The sequence below is a fragment of the Acinonyx jubatus genome, chromosome B2, assembly GCF_027475565.1.
Source record: "Acinonyx jubatus isolate Ajub_Pintada_27869175 chromosome B2, VMU_Ajub_asm_v1.0, whole genome shotgun sequence".
Taxonomy (NCBI): domain Eukaryota; kingdom Metazoa; phylum Chordata; class Mammalia; order Carnivora; family Felidae; genus Acinonyx; species Acinonyx jubatus.
The window spans coordinates 124,586,070-124,606,417 of record NC_069385.1 but is presented as its reverse complement, the minus strand read 5'-3'; the positions used below and the strand labels follow the sequence as shown (position 1 = coordinate 124,606,417).

General features: G+C 45.9%; 1 protein-coding gene and 1 pseudogene across 1 annotated transcript; both read left to right on the top strand.

The window, feature by feature from the left end:
- Positions 1–798: 798 nt before the first annotated feature.
- LOC106976166 (tubulin beta-2B chain) lies at positions 799–3,985 on the top strand. Its single transcript, XM_015073578.3, has 4 exons — positions 799–998; positions 1,806–1,914; positions 2,198–2,308; positions 2,664–3,985. The coding sequence occupies exons 1-4, from the start codon at positions 942–944 to the stop codon at positions 3,722–3,724; spliced, it is 1,338 nt and encodes a 445-aa protein (XP_014929064.1). The 5' UTR covers positions 799–941; the 3' UTR covers positions 3,725–3,985.
- A 2,114-nt stretch (positions 3,986–6,099) lies between these two features.
- LOC106976146 (40S ribosomal protein S23-like) lies at positions 6,100–17,849 on the top strand (annotated as a pseudogene).
- The last annotated feature ends 2,499 nt before the right edge of the window (positions 17,850–20,348 follow it).

Below are 20,348 nucleotides of genomic sequence, written 5' to 3'. Positions count from 1 at the left end.
AGCAACCGCAAGCGAGAGGGAGCCAGAAGCCCTTAACAGAGACAAAAGAGAGAGCTAGTGGATGCTGGGGGAGGGGTGGAGAGCCCCCTGGGGCTCCTGGGCTTTGGATGTCCAGGGGCACTGTTCTTCAGACCCCAAAAGCCTTATCACACACGATTTTCCTCTGGGCTCGCGTGTGTCCCAAGGCTCTGTGTGACCGGGGTTCGGCCGCTGGACAGTCGGTGGTTTCTAGGGTTGGGGAAAGAGGCAGTGGTCTCACGAGGGACGGGTAGCTTAGAGATCCCTGGCCGTTGGCTGAGGGGGCGCCTCAATCAACGCTGGCAGAGCAACCTGCCACATATGCCCTCCACCTCAACCTTCCACCTGCCAGCCTCCGGAGCACCGTGCGCTCCTTTCCAGAGCACCTGAGGGCCTCTCCACCTGCTCCAGTCTCCCTGCTCACCCCATCTAGTACCAGCTCTCCCCCCATCACCGGCCTACCACACGGGTTACCCTAGCTTCGCCCACCTCCCGCCCTCAGTTCCCTCACCTACCCCCAATTCTCAGTACCCATCTCTTCCACCTCCCCCCATCCAAGTCCTAGACAATGCCCACGCCCCCACCCTACTACCCTAAGCCCCCAGCCCTCGCCTGGTCCGCAAGCCTGTGCTGATTGGCTGCGGGCCCAATGTCCAGCCCCCGGGATGGTCCTTGGGGCTCGGAGCATTACGTCAGCTGGGCCTGGAGAGAGCTAGCGCGAAGGGGACTGGGGGGCTCCGGCTGGGGGCGCGGCCTACGCAGGCTGCCCCACCCTCCCTGCATAAAAGGCCCAGTCCGCCGGGCCGACGTTCTCAGCCAGTCGGTTCCCGAGCGCGTTCCCGGTGACCCCACAGTGGGTGTTTAAGGGAGGACGGACAGACTGACCAGACGCCGACCAGGGCCAGAAGAAGCTAGCTAACACCATGCGTGAGATCGTGCACATCCAGGCGGGCCAGTGTGGCAACCAGATCGGCGCCAAGGTGGGCGCGCCGCGCCGGGAGGGGTCGAGGGGTGGTGGGGTGCCTTCGCCTGCAGCCCCTCGGGGTTCCCGGGTGCGAGCCTCGACCTGAGCAGGCCCTAGGTTCCCCAAGAACAGACCTTCCCGGCTGCTTTGTGCGGCGGTGTGGGGCGTGGGCTCGGAGGCGACTTGGAGGGGGGAGGAATCTCTCTTTCATTTTTGCTGTAACTCATTTGGAATCCCGGCCACTCCTCGGTCTCCGCTTCCTCCCTGCTCCTTACTCGGCAAGGCAAGCGTGCCTGGAGAAGGCTCGGGTGTGTCCCCGAGGCTGTGCGCGCGGATTTACCGGAGGGGCAGAGACTCCCGGAGAAGTGGTTTTACCCGCTGGAACCCCAGGCGAGCTGTGGGGGAGGGGAGGAGAGCGATTGTCTAGAGGTCTCAGGACGTGCTTTGAATCCTAAACCACCCTCCTTCCGCTGCCTCCGGTCCCTGCTCCCCAGCCCACCCCCTCCGCGCCCGCCTCCTGCTGCCGCACGCAGCTGCGACTCTGAGCGCGCAATTCCGCAGTCGCTGGAGCCCGCAGCTTGCTGGCTGCCCCCCTCGACCCCGCCCCGACGAGACTCCCACCTCCTGCCGCCGGCAGCTGTTCGCCTGGGAAACGCCCAATTTCAACTTTCTCACCCTGTAAAATACAAGCCTTGAGGCTGGGCCGGGTCCCGCTGCCTGAAAGTTTGGGTTTTTGCAACTGAGTCGAGGGCTTTTCATTGTGAGACGCAAGCTCTCTGAGAGGTCGGGCGTGGCTAAATGCAAACTTTTTTCTGTGTCTTAGTTTTGGGAGGTCATCAGTGATGAGCATGGGATCGACCCCACTGGCAGTTACCATGGAGACAGTGACTTGCAGCTGGAGAGAATCAATGTGTACTACAACGAAGCCACTGGTAATTGCTTTACACCTGCCCCCCAGGCCGCCCTTCAGTTTTTTACTCTCTAGTCCCCAGGACTAACTCCAGGAGTGTGGCCCCAGGGGAGGGAGGACTCTAGGATTCAGAATTCCCACTTTACACTGCATGATTTCAATGGGTTCCCCAGTTCACAACCAAAGCCTTTGAGCCCCTCCTATGTCCTTTGTTGGGGACAAGAGCAGTACCTGCAAAAAGGAGAAAAGCCTTTCTCTTTAGAGCTCTCCGCCTATGTGTCTAAGTCCAGCTGTGTTCCCTGCAGGTAACAAATACGTACCTCGGGCCATCCTGGTGGATCTGGAGCCAGGCACCATGGACTCGGTCAGGTCTGGACCATTCGGCCAGATCTTCAGGCCAGACAACTTCGTGTTTGGTGAGTGACTGGCATGGCTGATGGCATGGGAGGCTCATTTGACAGCTCAGGGTGGAGGGGTATATGACTGCCCAAGGGAGAAAGTAGCTTACTGTGTGAAGAACATCCCTGTTGTGTGTGCCAGTTCAGTCTTCGTGTCGGCTAAAACAATTTGCCTTTCAGCCTTAATAGTCAGGTATTCCTAGCCTTTCTTATTTATAATTATATGTATAACCACATATTTTAATGTCTGGTCATTTTGGTGATAATCTGAAGTAATCCTAACACTGACTCATTGATCTACATGATGGGGTTTAAGGTAAAAAAAGAATTTAATCCAGTCATCAGTGACTTACGAAGTCTCTCCCTCTGGCAGGCCAGAGCGGTGCTGGAAACAACTGGGCAAAGGGCCACTACACAGAGGGAGCCGAGCTGGTCGACTCGGTCCTGGACGTGGTGAGGAAGGAATCAGAAAGCTGTGACTGTCTGCAGGGCTTCCAGCTGACCCACTCGCTGGGGGGCGGCACAGGGTCTGGGATGGGCACCCTGCTCATCAGCAAGATCCGGGAGGAGTACCCCGACCGCATCATGAACACCTTCAGCGTCATGCCCTCGCCCAAGGTGTCAGACACGGTGGTCGAGCCCTACAACGCCACCCTGTCGGTGCACCAGCTGGTGGAAAACACAGATGAAACCTACTGCATCGACAACGAGGCGCTGTACGACATCTGCTTCCGCACCCTGAAACTGACCACCCCCACGTACGGCGACCTCAACCACCTGGTGTCGGCCACCATGAGCGGGGTCACCACCTGCCTGCGCTTCCCGGGCCAGCTGAACGCCGACCTGCGCAAGCTGGCCGTGAACATGGTGCCCTTCCCGCGCCTGCACTTCTTCATGCCCGGCTTCGCGCCGCTCACCAGCCGGGGCAGCCAGCAGTACCGCGCGCTGACGGTGCCCGAGCTGACCCAGCAGATGTTCGACTCCAAGAACATGATGGCCGCGTGCGACCCGCGCCACGGCCGCTACCTGACCGTGGCTGCCATCTTCCGCGGCCGCATGTCCATGAAGGAGGTGGACGAGCAGATGCTCAACGTGCAGAACAAGAACAGCAGCTACTTCGTCGAGTGGATCCCCAACAACGTGAAGACAGCCGTGTGCGACATCCCGCCGCGCGGCCTCAAGATGTCGGCCACCTTCATCGGCAACAGCACGGCCATCCAGGAGCTGTTCAAGCGCATCTCGGAGCAGTTCACGGCCATGTTCCGGCGCAAGGCCTTCCTGCACTGGTACACGGGCGAGGGCATGGATGAGATGGAGTTCACCGAAGCCGAGAGCAACATGAACGACCTGGTGTCCGAGTACCAGCAGTACCAGGACGCCACGGCCGACGAGCAGGGCGAGTTCGAGGAGGAGGAGGGCGAGGACGAGGCTTAAGCTCGCGGTGTAAAGCGGGTTAGGGAAAGCTGAGAAGGAAAAGCACGGGGGAGGGGGGCTTAGTGGTGAAAATCTCGTGGCAGTCGAAGGAAAGAAGCATGGTCTTCTCTAGGTGTGTGCGCGGCATCTCTGGTGCTCTTCACTGTTGCCTGTCATTTGGTTTCCTTTCTTTTTGTAATATTGACGACATCAATGTAACATTTGATCTATTTCTGAACTACTGTTGTAACGGCTAAAATCACATAAACGTTTGTGTCCTAATGGTGTCCTCTCTTCTGCCTCCTTCTCTTTATTGAGTTCTTTATTGCCATTTGAATGTAACGTTTGGAACACATTATATTAAATTCTTCCTCTAGCAAAGGGAAGGGATGGGTGAAAATGAATTTACCGATGGCATGCTAAAATTGAACCAACCACAGTCATACCCAGCTGAAGATGTGACATCAACCCGAATTTGTAAATGCCTTTAAATATTTTATTAGTTGAAAGTTTGCCTACTTGAAAGCCAACTAAGTGTCCTTTCATGTAGAAATCCTACTGTGTCTTCACTTGCTTTACCAAAAAAAATTTTTTTGAATAAGTTACTGCGTGCAAACAGCACAAAATTCTAAAGGATAGAGAGTGGAAAGTACGTCTCTTCCTCCTGTGTTTCTTGCTACATTTTTCGTCCCCGGAGGGCAACCATTCTTATCATTGTTCTTTCCTGAATCCTTGCAGAAATATCCCATATATCTTCAAATCTGGGTAGATTATTCCCTTTTTTTCCCTTCACACATTTTATGATAGGAACACTGTTCTGCTGACTCCTCTTCACTGAACAGTTTATCTTCAAAATATAGAGAGCTTCCCTCCTTTAAATGGATACACAGTATTGTGCCATACTTTATTTAACCAGTTCCTTACCAATGGACATGTAGGTTGTTTACACTTTTTTCCTACAGTATAGTGCCACAATAAATAATTTTGTGTATATGTCATTGTGTGTATGAGAATAGCTATCCCGTAAATTTTTCCATGGAAATTTTCTGCCAAGTTGTGTCATGCTCTGCCTTAGTTTGGGCTGGTCAGTTTCTTATTTGGGGAAGAGAAGCGGAGAGTAAGTTATAAACAAAGGTACAAAATTTGTTTACATACCCTTATAGAAAGAAAAATAAATAAAACACTGGAGCTATAATTTTTCTGATTTTTTAAACAAATGCAAAATTGGAAAAATTATTACCTTAAATCTGACCCTGTATTTCATTCTACTTGCTGACCCTGTATTTATTTCATTCTACTTGCTTCTATTCCTACACAAATGTTTTTTTTGTTTTTTTTAATTAATTTATTTTTAAGGAATTTTTTTTTTTTTACATTTACTTATTTTTGAGAGACAGAGTGAGCAGGGGAGGGGCAGAGAGAGAGAGGGAGACACAGAATCAGAAGCAGGCTCCAGGCTCCGAGCTGTCAGCACAGAGCCCAATGTGGGGCTCGAACCCACGAACCGTGAGATCATGACCTGAGCTGAAGTCCGACGCTCAACCGACTGAGCCACCCAGGTGACCCTGTTCTTTTTTTTTTTTTTAAGAAGGAGGAGAAGGAGAAAAGATGAGGGGTGGGTAAGGGATTTCTGTTTTAAAGAGGCTGAGGTATTCATGAAAACAGTTCCAAAGAAAAAGTGTGAGCAGCGTCATTCTAAATGGTGTGAAAACGGCCCTCACAATGGAAAAGAGCAGCAGTTTACTTTACAAGAATTATATATTATAAAAACTAGACCTAGTGATGAGTAGGGGCACGAGTCAAGAGTCAGTGACTTCTGTTTCAATATTCTGTATTTAACAATGAACTGGCTGGTGCCATTCCTGCTGGGCTGATGTAAAGCTTCCAACAACCTAATTGAAGGGGAACATTGGTTTTAAATGCCCTGAACACTTGGATCAGCTGCCAGGGCCCCCTGGATCCTTGGCCATGCATTCCCCACAACCTGTCAGACACATGATCCAGTGACTTTGGAGAAGACAGGGATCACTGCCAGGTGCTTCTTGGCATATCGTAAGTATCCTGCCTCTTTCGCACCTTGTGAGAAGGGGACAGGCAGGCACCCAGCAGGCCAGCCTGCTAGCCTGTCAGCATACCCAGGTCTGTGTGCTGCTAGACCTTACTTCCACATGATCAGAACAGTGGGTGCCAGACTGACCAGTCCAAGCAGATGCTCTGGGGCAAAGCTTTAAAAGCACAGTTGTATACTATGACTTGGAATGCATACTTAGGAAAACAGTTCAAAAGCAAGAAAATGCAGACTAACACTTAGATTAAAAGATACTTTTTGAAACTCTTAGTTTCTTTTGTTGCATTACCATTGTACATTGATGGAATTTGTAGTGGTGGGGATAGTCATGGCAGTGGGGCTGGTGGGGCTCGTGGTGGTGGTGGTGGTGGTGAGTGTATGTGTGTACGTGTATGTGTGTGGGTTTTCACCCCTCAACAAAGGAAATGTTCTATTGCTCCCTGAGGTGCCACCAAGAGGATATTCACTATTAGGCAGACACAGTATCCAAATTATAAAACCCACTGGGATGTGATGCAGGATTCAAAGGTTGGGATTCAAAGGTTGGGGTTAGGGAGGAGAAGCTGGAGTTACCCTGAGGTCCTTCCAAGAATCTGAGAAGGAACAGAAATCCCATATGTTCCAAATTTGCCTGCCCCTCTACATCAGCCCCAGAGATGATCTTAGACTATGTCGGAGCTCCCATTTCATCACAAGTGTGTTCAATTAATTGAAATTTGAACCAAAAGTAACCTTAAGAGATCATCTAGCTTGACCTCTTTATTTTGGAAGGGAAGAGATTGAAGCTCAGTGACTTTTGTCTAAGGTCACTGGACTTTTTCTGTACAAATCAGATCTTGGACTCAGTGTTCTTCTCTCTACAACATCTCTCAGGTTCTGTTATATACAAGGCCACATGAAAACGAGAAAGAGAAATGTCGTGGCTTCCAGAAAAAAACTCCAATGCAACTCAACCTCCCTGGATAGGTTGGTCACAGATGAAATGTTGAAGGGCCTTTGTCTCTAGTGGCATCACTGTTTGACTGATGATGCTGAATTTCCTGGTTCTAAAACACTGCAGATACACTGTTCTAGTGTAATCATGGTGGCTAGAATGTTCTGTCGGGGGATGGTTGCTGTGAAAACGAGTAGGAAGTTAATGAGTAGGAAGTAGCACATTGGAGTGCCACCTTCTACACATCCCCATTTTAGTTAAGATGTGACTAGACAAAGCTGTTTGACAACTACTGTAATGCTGATTTCCTTCCAGTGTTTAAGAGAGATTCTATCATGTAGTCATGCTTTTTTTAAATGCACCTCAAAGTTGAGCTATTACCTTGAAAACTGGTCCACTCATACCTTTGTTTCTTAGAAGGTTGCCCCCCCCATCTTCCCTGTTCCTCATGTTTTTCTTCAGGCATGCTTGCCAACACATACCCAGAGAAGCCTATTTGGGTGCAGTCTATTTCACTCAAAATGTTTCATAGTCATATTTTCTTTTCCTTTTAACTGAGATAGAATTTACAGGCCATAAAAATTCACCTGCAGAAGAGTACAAATCAGTGAGTTTTATTATATTCACAGAGTTGTGCAACTATTACCACTATGTAATTGCAGGGCATTTTCATCACCCAAAAAACAAGCCCCATGCCCATTGGCAGACCTTCCCTCTCCCCTCTTCCTCCAGCCCCTTGGCAACCACTACTCTTTCTGACACTATGGATTTGCCTAGTCTAGACATTTCATGTAAATGGAATCATACACTCTGGTTTTTTTGTGCCTGGTTTTTTTTTTTACTTTGCATAATGTTTCCAAGGGTCATCCATGCCATAGCATGTGTCAGTGCCTCAGTCCTGTTTATGGATGAATATTATTCCATTGCATGGATATGCCACATTTTGTTTATCAGTTCGTCACTTGGTGGACATTTAGGTTGTTTCCACTTTTTAGCTATCAAGAATAATGCTGCTGGGCACCTGAGTGGCTCAGTTGGTTAAAGGTCCGACACAGTTTTGGCTTAGGTCATGATCTCATGGTTTGTGGGTTCAAGCCCCACGTTGGGCTTCATGCTGACAGTGTGGAACCTACTTGGGATTCTCTCTCCCCATCTCTCTCTGTCCCTCCACTGCTTGCTCTCTTGCTCTCTCTCAAAATAAATAAATAAACTTAAAAAATTAAAAAAATAATAACACTGCTATGAATATTCGTGTGTGTGTGTGTGTGTGTGTGTGTGTGTGTGTGTTTCTCCTGGCTATATACCTAGGAGTGGAATTGTAGGGTCACATGTAACTCTATGCTCATAATCATTTTGACTTCCACCTAACGATGTAAATGCTTTTGAATTTGCCCAGATGGCCAAGATAAAATAGAGATTAGGAAAGCCTTGGGATTTTGTACTTGTGCACTCATATAGAGTCTTAATATTGTATAGTTAGAGGAATGGAGGGGACTGTAGAGATCTAAGCAAGGAAGAGGGGGAAGAGGGAGGGTAAAAAGGTACCTTCTAGCTAAGTAAGCCACCTTAAAGATAATGTCAGGAGTCCCCCCAAAGACTTCTTCTTCCATTGCATTGGCTACCTTTTTTGCAAGGAAGGCTGTACAAATAGGCTTTTGGATGGACACATTATCCCCCCAATAATTTAGAGGTTCTGTTAGAAAGGAAGAAGTGGAGAATGGACACTGGATGGGAAACTGGCAGTTTCTTTCATAATTAAAAAGTGGTCAAGAAATGACATTAACCCAGATCTCTCAGCTCCTTTCCAGTGCTCTCTGTAGATATAAGTTTGCAAAGGGCTTCATGTTTGAAGTGCTCATTTTCCAAAGCAGAGAGCTGAAGACTGAATGAAAGGTTTCTTTTCTTGTCTTTTTTTAAGTAGGCTTCACACCCAGTGCAGAGCCCAACTCATGACCCTGAGATCAAAACCTGAGCTGAGATCAAGAGTCAGATGCTTAACCGACTGGGCCACCCAGATGCCCCTGAAAGAAGATGTCTCTTCTTCAGGATTACAATATTTAGAAAATTTAGAGTCAAATTTCTAAATCAAAATGTTTACTTAGTTCTCAGCATTTCTAATTTGTGATCAACTGATGACAACACACATTCATGACTTCTAGAGAAATTCCTTTCAAAGAACTATAATGAAATGTTCGTAGTAGTAGGTTGTGCTGATCGTGAACATTTGGCCTATAGGCCAAAGCAATAGGATTTTTCTTTCATGAATGTATTTCACTGTGACTTGCAAACTTGACCACTGAGGAGAAAGAACCAAAGCTACTTTGGTGAATTGAGTGGGAGGAGAGGGCACCAGGGAACACACCAGGCATGAGCAACTGTGGGGCCACATGGGTCACATGGAAGAAATTATGAGAGACACCTGCTCAGGAAGATACTGGTAGGCGTCAGTGACTAGTGCAAGTCAAAGGGCTAGAGGGCCAGCCCATGCCAGGGAATCCGAGATACCCACATCCAGAAGTAGCTGGGAATCTTGGAGGTCAGCTGAGAGGGACAAGCTTTCAGAGGTTAGGACAGGAAGAGTCAAACATTAAGTAGGAAAGATTGTTCAAAGTTAATGCTCTGACGAGTGAACTATGCCTAAGTGAGCCAGATCTAGAGAAGCAAGTTACCAGACTCTGCTTTCCTTTAGATCTCTGAGTAGTTAGGCATGATTTTAGGGTCTCATTTACAGGAAAGAGGAAGGGAATCAACATTTACCAAATGCCTACCATGTGTTAGGGATGTTATTGCAGAGACTATAGTGTAGAATGAGAAACACCTCATTTATGTCATTTATTAACTTCGGGTCCTTAACAAGCTCCCGCCCCCACCCCACCTCTCTAAATCCTCCTATAAAACAGAGTTCTTAATATCTACTTATCAGAGGTTTAAATGTCATTGAGGTATATACAGTGATAAGAAAGTGATAATGATCAGTATTAATCGAATGTGAACTGTTTGTTACACATTTTTCTCATTTCATCCTACAGAAATGCTATATAGTTTAGGTGCTTTTGACTGAGTCCAAGATAATTTAAAAGTTTGCTCATGAAAAGGTAAGTTTTGGAAATTATCGACTCACATAATCAAAAAGTGCAGGGGCAGATCTTTCAAGTTCCACCATGATTACATCTGGAGCCTCTAAATATGTTATCAGAACTTTTTCCTTTATTACTGTCCTGCCTCCGCATTCTGTTTCAGCTTCATTCTTTGGCAGGCTTTCCCCACATAGTGGCACCTTTAGGCTCATTTCTACCCACCCTATTGCTAGAGAACCAGAGAAAAGAAGAAGGTAGACTGGTCAGAACTGTGTCAGGTGCCCACCCCTGAATCAGTAATGCGAGAAAGGAAAAGACACACTGATCAACTAACTACCTGTATCATGTGCCCTCCTAGCAGGTGCGCAAGGAAGGGCCACGTGACTGACAGTCTCATTGTTTAGGGAACCGACAGTTTCTAAAAGAATTCAGGCTTAGATTAAACAATTTGCCCCAAATCACTCAGCTCTAAGTGGAGGATCTGGATGTAAACCCCAGGGATTTCTGACTCTAAAGTGCATGATATTTGCAGCACAACATCAAAAAAGTGATGAGAGCCACATAGAAAGGGATATCTAGAGCAGCAGGGGAGGACACATGCCTGATACACAGATAAGCAAATCTTCAGAGGTTCCATCTTGACTATCGACTCAAGTCTAAATTCAAAGAACTGGACCATCTGGCAAACCTCTTTACCTCGCTTATTAGTTTCCAATATTCTGCACGAATACTTTCTTTTATTAATTTCTCCAACTAAAATGTCACACTTCCTCTTCTCCATCCTTCACCATTGTAGATACCATCCTCCCCCCTGAGGAATATCCTGTTTTACTTCTCTTCCCAAAATGCTTTTCAGCTCTTAGCATTATACTAAGGTTCTACTTCTTCTCAGAAAACTTTCTTTACCTGATGCCTCATGTGGCACATTCTTTGCATTTTGTATAATAAAAGCCTAGTGCTAGGAGCCAGGCCATTTCAACTCCAGTCCTAACATTTTCACCTTCAATTTTGGTTATTGTTCGTTGGTTCTCTATTATGAGTGAGGTTTTTTTATTCCATTTTTATCTCCACTATTGGTTTCATTGTGTGTATGTTTTTTAGTGGTTATTCTAAGTTGTTCTTTTTAATTTTTTTAATGTTTATTTTTTGAGAGACAGAGAGAGAGAGAGAGAGAGAGAGAGAGATAGAGAGAGAGAGAGAAAATGAGTGGGGGAAGGGCAGAGAGAGAGGAATACACAGGATCTGAAGCAGGCTCCAGACTATGAGCTGTCAGGACAGGACCCAACATGGAGCTCGAACTCAAAAACCATGAGATCATGACCTGAGCTGAAGTTGGTAACTTAACCAATTGAGCCAGCCAGGCGCCCCTCTAGGGTTTTTAAGATAAATCTTTAACTTACCATCATCTACCTTCAAAATAGTGTCTCATTTCACATACAGGATGAGATCCTTCCAGTAGCATGCTTCCATTGGCCCTTCTGTTTTCTGTGCGTTTGTAGCCATATCTTATTTTCACATATTTGAAAACCCCACTCTACACTGTCACTGCTTTTCTTTAAACAGTTGTCATTATAAAACATTAAAAACTAAGGAAAACATATTTATCCACATATTTACCAATTCAGGTCTCTTCCTCTGTTTGGGTTGAATAACATTTTCTTCTACCTGAAAAGCTTCCTTTCACATTTTTTGTTCGCTGATCTTCTGGCAATGAATCTTTCAGCTTTTGTTTGGCTGAAAAAGTCTTCATTCTGCTTCATTTTTGACAGATATTTTTGCCGGATATAGAATTTTACATAGACGATGTATTTTCTGCCGACACTTTAAAGATGCCATTCTAGGGGCATCTGGGTGGCTCGGTCGGCTCAGGTCATGATCTCACCGTTCATGAGTTCTAGCTCCACATCGGGCTCTGTGCTGATAGCTCAGAGCCTGGAGCCTGCTTCTGATTCTGTGTTTCCCTGTCTCTCTGCCCCTCTCCTGTTCATGCTCTGTCTCTCTCTGTCTCTCAACAATAAATAAATGTTAAAAAAAAAAAAGTTTAAAGATGGCATTGTATTGTCTCCTGACTCGTGTTGTATGAGCAGTCACTAGTCATTATGTTTTATTATGTAGTATGTATGTAATGTTTTATTATGCCTAGCTGCTTTTATTAAGATGATCTCTTTTCTTCCTTTTTTAAAAAAACTTGTTATTTAAGAAGAGTGGACATACTTGGAATAGGTTGGATCTTTTCAAAGCTTGCTTCTAAGCTACAGTAGGGCAAGTCCAGAGTACTCTTAGGTCTCGGGATAATTTAGCCCCACTATTAAGGCAATGCCCAGGAGGCATTTCCATTCCAGCTCACAGGAACACAAATCATTCCTAACCCTGTGTGACCTCAAGGAATTGTTTGGTTTACTGCTTTCCAGTTGTTCCTTCCCTATTCTTGAGTAATTTCTAATTTTGTATGTGCCTGTCAATTCTCAGCCCAAGACTGGAGGGGACCTTTCTGCAGATCTCCAGAGCTCTCTGGGTGAAGTTCCCCGCCCCCCCTCCCCCCCCCCCCCCCCGGTCTGTCATGCATTGCTTGTTGTGCAATATCCTGAGAAACATTGATTCATATATTTTGTCCCCCTTTTTAGTTATTGCAGTCAGGAAGATATATCTAACGCTGATTGCCTCATCCCAGCCAAAAGTAGAAATCCTCTCTTCATTTTCTTTGATTAAAATGTGTTTTCGGGGCACCTGGGTGTCAGTTGGGCGCCCAACTCTTGATTTCGGCTCAGGTCATGATCTCACGGTTCCTGAGTTCGAGCGCTGCATCGGGCTCTGTACTGATGGTGCAGAGCCTGCTTTGGATTCTCTCTCTCTCTGTCTCTCTCTCTGTCCCTCCCATGCTCTCTCTCTCTCTCTCTCTCTCTCTCTCAAAATAGATAAATTTTAAAAGTGTGTTTTCTTTCTTTCCATCTACTAATTCTCTTAGTGTCCGTCCTGTTTATTTGCTCTTGTGTTCCTTTTAATTTGGACTTGATTTATAACTTTTTCTTTATTTTTGCCTTTTTTTCTCAGTTCTTTTACTTATTTACAAATATTTCTTTTCTCCAAGAATCTCATGTCAGAGTTTTTCTAATTTTAACATATTTTTTCCTTACATATCTGTTATCCTTTGCTTGACTTTCCTTCTTTTTTTGGCGAATTTGAAATTTGAGGTGAGTTTTCACTAGTTTGTATCTGTTGTCTTTCTGGCATACTTTAATCATTTGTAAAGACATTAGTCTGCTCCTGTTTATTCTTGATTTTATTGGATTTGATCATGATCCTTTTCTGTTGCCCATTTTTAGATGAAATGAGTTTTACTGTGGTTTTAGGACTAAGAGAAAGGCCAGGATAGTTTTAAGGGGTGAATGGCTCTATAGCTCCCCCTTCTGTTGGCTTCAGAAACCGCCCTACTTTAAAGATCTGCTTCAACGTTGCCTCTCCTTCATTTTTACTGGGATCTTCTTTTTCCTTTGCTGCTGTTAATCTTAACCTCCATATCATGGAATCTCCTTCCAGCAGTTTTTACTCACTTTCAGGCTTGTTCTGAAAGGGATTTTGGTTTTTTAGTTTGAGCATTCATTTAGTTAGCTGTTGGTCTGTTTTTTGTTTCTTTGTTTTTTTGGGGTTTTTTTGATGGGGGGGTGGTGCTGATGGGGAAGGATGGTCAAGGGAGATTCAAACCTATGGTCCCACCTCCACTATCTTCCACATCTCCCAGAATCCAGTCATTTCTAAAGTCTTGTAGTTCCATCTGTCATGTTTCTATTTAATTATTCATTTACTTCAACAAATATTTATTGAGTACCCACTGCGTGCATGATGTTGTGCTAAAAATTACAAATAGGAATAAACATACTCTAGCCTTCAAGGAGTCTCCAAAGTCAGTCAGGGAGGCAAGTATAAGCACAATTAAGTACAGCCAGACTGCGGTAAATGCTGTGAAGGTGCCATGGAGACACAGAGATGACAACAACTAATTCTTATTGGTTTGAAGCCAGGGCAATTTTCATAAAGAGGCAACATTTACATTCTCCCAAACTAAAAGGTCTAATGTGATCCACATAATAATAGGAATCAGGATTCTTGTAGGAGGCTGGACTGATTTAAACAGTAGCTCTTGAAACAGCCAAGCTATGTTATTAAAGAAAATGCAGCGAGATAATGAGTACTGTCTCCTGTACAGAACTGTGTGCTTCTTGTCACCCTCAGCATGGACTCCTTTTCCTTCTATTGTTTTATTTGCTAGCAATGCTGACAGGTCTCTGGGAGGAAGACGGTATGACTGTCACTTGTTGTAGATCCTATCTCTTTCTCTTCACAGGAGACACACCAGACTATAGCTTGCCACTCTTCTGCTGGAAGCGGGGTCCTGCACTCAGCATTCCTGCCTTCTTGACCTGTGGTGTTCACCGCCAGCCCTGCACCATCCAGTCACCTGGGTAGGCTCACAGGCTGGCTCCTTGGCTAGCATTTCACACAATCAAGCTCCTTTGTTTGGGTATTCTTATGAAGCCAAGGGGTTGGTGTGTGTGCTGGCACAGGAAGAGGGCGGGCTGCCATCTACCCAGCTTTTACCCAGAGCAGTCTTTGTGGGCAGATCTTCATTATACAGCACCCATGTGTGGGTCTGACTTCTATTCATAAGAATTTTTAAAAAAAATTTTTTTTAGTGTTGAATCCTGTACTCAATTATGCAAGGCTTCAACTAGATTTTTTTTTTTTAACATAGAAGATGTGGTTATTTTCTGCAGTATTTCCTCAGTCTGTGATGCTATTGCTTCTTACAGAACCAGAAGCTCAGAAGCAGGAGGAGGCCAGCCAGGCAGGAGGTGGAAGAAAGGAGGATGTGAGCTAAAGAAGGCCTTCTCTATATGAGCACCAGTAATGACCTTCCAGAAAGAGGAGCCTGTTAAGGAGAAACACAGCTGGAAGCTGTTGACTAAAAGAGGAGGAAGAGGAAGAGAATTCACAGTCCAGGACAGGAGGGATTAATAGCCTTCCTAGATGCCCCTCATCCTGGCCCTTCTGGGTGCCCTGCCGTCCCCAGACCAGCTTCTATATCCAGGCCTTCAGGCAAGTCACTGCAAGATCACCACTCCTCCTGCAATCTAGGGGTTCACTGACACTCCCGATTTCTCGCCAGGTGGGGAGCCCTTTTGCAAGATCGTTCCTTTAAAAAAAAGAAGTTTGTTTTTTTAAGTTTATTTATTTAGAGAGAGACAGAGAGTGTGAGTGGGGAGGGGCTGAGAGAGGGGGAGAGAAAGAGAATCTCAAGCAGGCTCTGCACTGTCAGCATGGAGGCTGATGCAGGGCTTGAACTCATGAACTGTGAGATCATGACCTGAGCCTAAATCAAGAGTCGGATGCTTAACCAAGTGAGCCCCCCAGGCACCCCTGTAGGACAGCTCTGTAAGATGAACTTAGAAACTTCATTGAAGAAATTAGAAACTAGAAACTCTAAAGGCGCCTGGGTGGCTCAGTCAGCTGAGCATCTGACATTGGCTCAGGTCATGATCTCACAGCTCAAGAGTTCGACCCCGCGTAGGGCTCTGTGCTGACAGCTCAGAGCCTGGAGCCTGCCTTGGATTCTGTATCTCCCTCTCTCTCTGCCCCTCCCTCACTCATGCCATGTCTCCCTCTGTCTCTCAAAAATAAATAAACATTAAAAAAAAAAAAAAGAAAAAGAAACTAGAAACTCTAAAGCTTGGAAGCAGAGGACTTCTAAGCTGCAAGAGTCTTGTCCTAACTCAACTGTCTTGCAGATTGTCTCAGCTGGCACCGTCCACTGGGCTCCCCTCCGCCATCTTCCTTACTTCAACCCTGTCTGAGTTGAGCACCAAGCAGAGAGACTGGGTCATCTGGGCCACAATGGACCTGGGATGGGGCCCTCTGTCCTCCTAAGTACTGGTTTCCTTCTTTCTCTCACTTCTGGGCATGGCCTGAGGTGGGAGCTCTGGCTTTGGGCTACCCAGGGTTTCTGTTTTGTTCTTTCAGTTATCCCTGAGCCACTGGCGATGCAGACACTTCCCCTTTGGACAGTCAGTATTTCTCTCTGGGGCTTCAAATCTTCTTGAACACATCCTTCAGCTCCATGGCCTTAGCCTGGTATTCTCCCCCCACCTTGGCTCCATTTCTCCTGCCTTCCACACACACAGTCAACCGGTTGTTCATGACAACAGCATCTTTCAGTAAAGATCCCTCTATTTGTCCCAGACACATGGGCTGGAGTTTGGTACTGATTATGCTTCAGTTACGGGGACTTAGTAGGAGCACCTTGGTTCCAGGGAACACATCTACCCTGCAGTGAGATGGATAGCCAGATCTATATGTCCTGTTTTAACTCATTTTTTTTAATGTTTATTTATTTTTGAGACAGAGAGAGACAGAGCATGAATGGGGGAGGGGCAGAGAGAGAGGGAGACACAGAATCCGAAGCAGGCTCCAGGCTCAGAGCCATCAGCCTAGAGCCCGACGCGGGGCTCAAACTCATGGACCGCGAGATGGTGACCTGAGTTGAAGTCGGACGCTTAACCAACTGAGCCACCCAGGTGCCCCATGTTTTAACTCATTTTTAAGCCATTCACTAAGTCCCAAGTTCCTTCTGAATGCTTTCTCTAGCTTTTAGCTCATATGTCCAACAATAAATGAGCAAAGCTCTTTTGCTGAAGGTTTTGTCCAATAGAGCATCAAGCAGCTCTGCCACCGGTGCCCAAATGATAATCTGGCATCGTTCTGATTATAAGCTGTGTGACTTGGGCGAGTTACTTAACCTCTCTGGGTTTTAGTTTCTGCATCATTAAACTAGGAATGGTCATGATGGCTGTTCTATAAGGTTATATACAAATGCAATACCTAGAACAGTGCATTTGTGTACCTAGAACAGTGCTAAAATAGCAGTGTTTTTTTTAATGTTCACTTATTTATTTTGAGAGAGACAGAGAGAGCGTGTGAGTAGGGGAGGGGCACAGAGAGAGGGAGAGAGAATCGCAAGCAAACCGTGAGATCATGACCTGAGTGGAGATCAAGAGCCAGACACTTACTGACTGAGCCACCCAGGCGCCCCCAGTATTTGATATTATTACTGATTGTGGTCAGGACTATGGATAGCATTAAACACGGTACAGAAGAACTGTCATCTCTCTCTTTTTTTAATGTTTACTTAATTGATTTGAGAGAAAGAGAGAGACAGAGAGAGAGAGAGACAGAGAGAGAGAGTGCAAGCGAGGGTGCACAAGTGGGGAAGGGGTAGAGAGAGTGGGAGACAGAATCCCAAGCAGGGCTCGAACTCACGAACCGTGAGATCATGATCTGAGCCGAAATCAAGAGTTGGACACTTAACCGACTGAGCCAGCTGGGCACCCCAGAACTGTCATCTCTTGAACAGAGTGCCCTCCCAGCCAAGCCTCCTACCTGTCTGTCCTCAGGAGGCATGGCTGGTACTCAAGTCAGAGAACAGAGGGATGGTGACACCACACACACACACACACACACACACACACACACAGTAGCTGAGTGAGGAGAGGGCATGGACGAACCTCATTGTGGGCACTCCCAAAGTGTAAGGTTGAGCTCTTTGGCTTAGGCCCATGGTGCCAGCAGGACAGGCAAGTGTTGGGGGATTTGCACTGCCAGGAAGCTCCATAGCCACCATTGAGATCAGAGGTGGTGTGATGAACAGCACAAGCAAGCTTGGGCACAGCCCCGAAGGCCAACCATTTTGGAGGTGATTCCTCTGCAAAAGAAATTGTGTTGGAAAAAGTAGGGGTTGAAGACAAACAGCCAAATTCTGTATCAGAAAGTGCGTCAGGGTCCAGGTGATCAAGAAAGGCCATAAATAAATAAATAAATAAATAAATAATCACAGCCTTTGTACCCAATGATGGTTGTTTGAATTTTATTGAGGAAAATGATAGAAGTTCTGGTGGCTGGATTTGGTCGCAAAGATCATGTTGTCAGTGACATTCCTGGAGACATTAAGGATGTCAAAGTAGCCAAAGTCTCTGTTTTGGTTGTATAAAAGGCAAGAAGGAAAGACCAGGATCTTAAATTTGATGGTGCACACACGACAGTAATACATTTTCATAGGCAAAAAAAAAAAAAAAAGGAAAAAAAAACAGGCAAGTGTGAGGTTGAACTTTGTGAAGTTGCTGGGGTTTGGGAAGAAACTCATAGATTCCTGTTAGGTCCCACTTGGAGCCTCAGGAGAAGAGAAGTAGGGAAATGGGGATTTCTAGCTCTTCTCCCCTCTCCCAGGTCCTCCTGATGACTCCTCATGTAGGGAATAGCTTCCACACCCAGACTGACACCTCAAACTTTAGACTGCCTGCTCTCCCCCTCCCCCACCCCAGCGCACTTGTTAAAATGCAGATTCTGACTCAGTTGGGGACAGGGCTAGCTGCCCTACATTTCTTTTTTTTTTTTTTTTCAATATATGAAATTTATTGTCAAATTGGTTTCCATACAACACCCAGTGCTCATCCCAAAAGGTGCCCTCCTCAATACCCATCACCCACCCTCCCCTCCCTCCCACCCCCCATCAACCCTCAGTTTGTTCTCAGTTTTTAAGAGTCTCTTATGCTTTGGCTCTCTCCCACTCTAACCTCTTTTTTTTTTTTTTCCTTCCCCTCCTCCATGGGTTTCTGTGCAGCCACTCTGGAAAGCAGTGTGGAGGTTCCTCAGAAAATTAAAAATAGACCTACCCTATGACCCAGCAATAGCACTGCTAGGAATTTACCCAAGGGATACAGGAGTACTGATGCATAGGGGCACTTGTACCCCAATGTTTATGGCAGCACTCTCAACAATAGCCAAATTATGGAAAGAGCCTACATTTCTAACAAGCACCCAGTGGATGCTGCTGCCGCCCCCAGACCATCCTGTGAGTAGCAGGGCTCTAGATAATGTTGTCGGTAGAGTTTTGACACATTCTAGCTCTGGAGCTCCCAGGATAAACCTTTCCCTGGCAACATCAGCATATTAAAAACAAAATGAAACAAAGCTGCACCTGGTTGTGCCTGTGACAGCGGTGTCACATTCCCCCGCCCCCACCCCACCTGTCTGGAGAATTTCATAATCTACTTTTTTTGCTGCAAACCCACTAAGCCTATTAAAAAGGAACTTTTTCTTTTCCTTTATTCACTGATCTTTCATTCAACAGGTATTTACTGAGCACCTACCACGTCAGAGGCACTGTGTAACACAGAAAAATTCCCATCCATGCCTTGGACTGTGGCAGGAGTCATTATTGGAAATGAAAACTGACCCTCTATTATTTCTCTTACAATTCTGCTTCCACACCGTATAGTGCAAGCCCCCTATATGGCACTTCTGATACCTGCTGAAAGCAGACTTACCCTCTCAGGGACAGCTCCCCCTACCTCCAGCCCTGCCCAGTACTATATTTCTGTCCCCACAATCTCCTGCTGAGCAGTTCTGACCTTTGGCACCTGCTCCATCCCTCTTCCTGTAGACATTCATTGCTCACCCATCCATTTCCAGATGTGGCTCCCCTTTCCCAATCCATTTTTTCTGAACGCCCACGTGGATTTCCTGCACCCCCTTGGTTCTGACAATTTTACACTGAAATTCTGCTTCTCTCTCTGCTACACTTGAAGTTTCTTAAGTGTAGAGAATGGTCTCAATCACTTCTCCATCAGCCAATTTTTGCTGAACTGCGTTTTGTTATAAGTACTATGCCCCCTGGTAGGAACCTCTGCCTGGTGGTTTTCCCATCTGAGATGCCCATGGACCTCAACCTGCTTCCAAGTCATTAGTTTTGGCCTCACAGCTGCTGGCAAAGGGCTGGGCTACAGACTGCTGAGGAATGAAAAATGTTCCAGGGTGAACGTGCATCATCCGTGCTATGTGACATTTTACAGCCCAGCTGTCGGGCCAGAATCAATAAAAACCCTGTCAGCACAGGGTGAGGAGAATATGAAGTAGGCAAGCAAAGGGCAGGAGGGTTTGGTGCTGATGTCTCTGGCCAAGCATGTTACCACTCTAGAGGGAGAGTGGGTCAGGAATTTTAGATCTGCTCCCACCCTGGAAATCTCAACTTTGGATATAATGCAATGGAAAAGGAATCCAAATGCTCTGTGCCTTCTAAAACTAGTTCTATCTTGCTTCACCTAATGTTTGGCACGGCTAATCTTTCCTAATTTGACAGTTTTGTAACCATTTCACTTTACATCATCGGATTGCTAAAAATCCATTCTTAACAGAAAACAAAACTTCTTTTTCCTTACTTAGGCATATTATCCACTTTTATTGTAGAAAGACATATACATATAAGTAAAAGGATCATTTCACTTGGTCTCACCATTCATAGGTAACCAGTTCACACCTGGTATATGTCTTTCCAGATTTATTTCTGTGCACATACACATGTACAACTATTTTGATGAAAATATGATCATACTGTGAATACCATTTATAATGGCCCCTTGGTATGGATCAGTTTAGATCAGTTTAGATCCAGATCTTGTTTGGTGTCCATATAGGTCTGTACTGTAAGACTGCATAGTCTTGCGCTGCATGGATGTACAA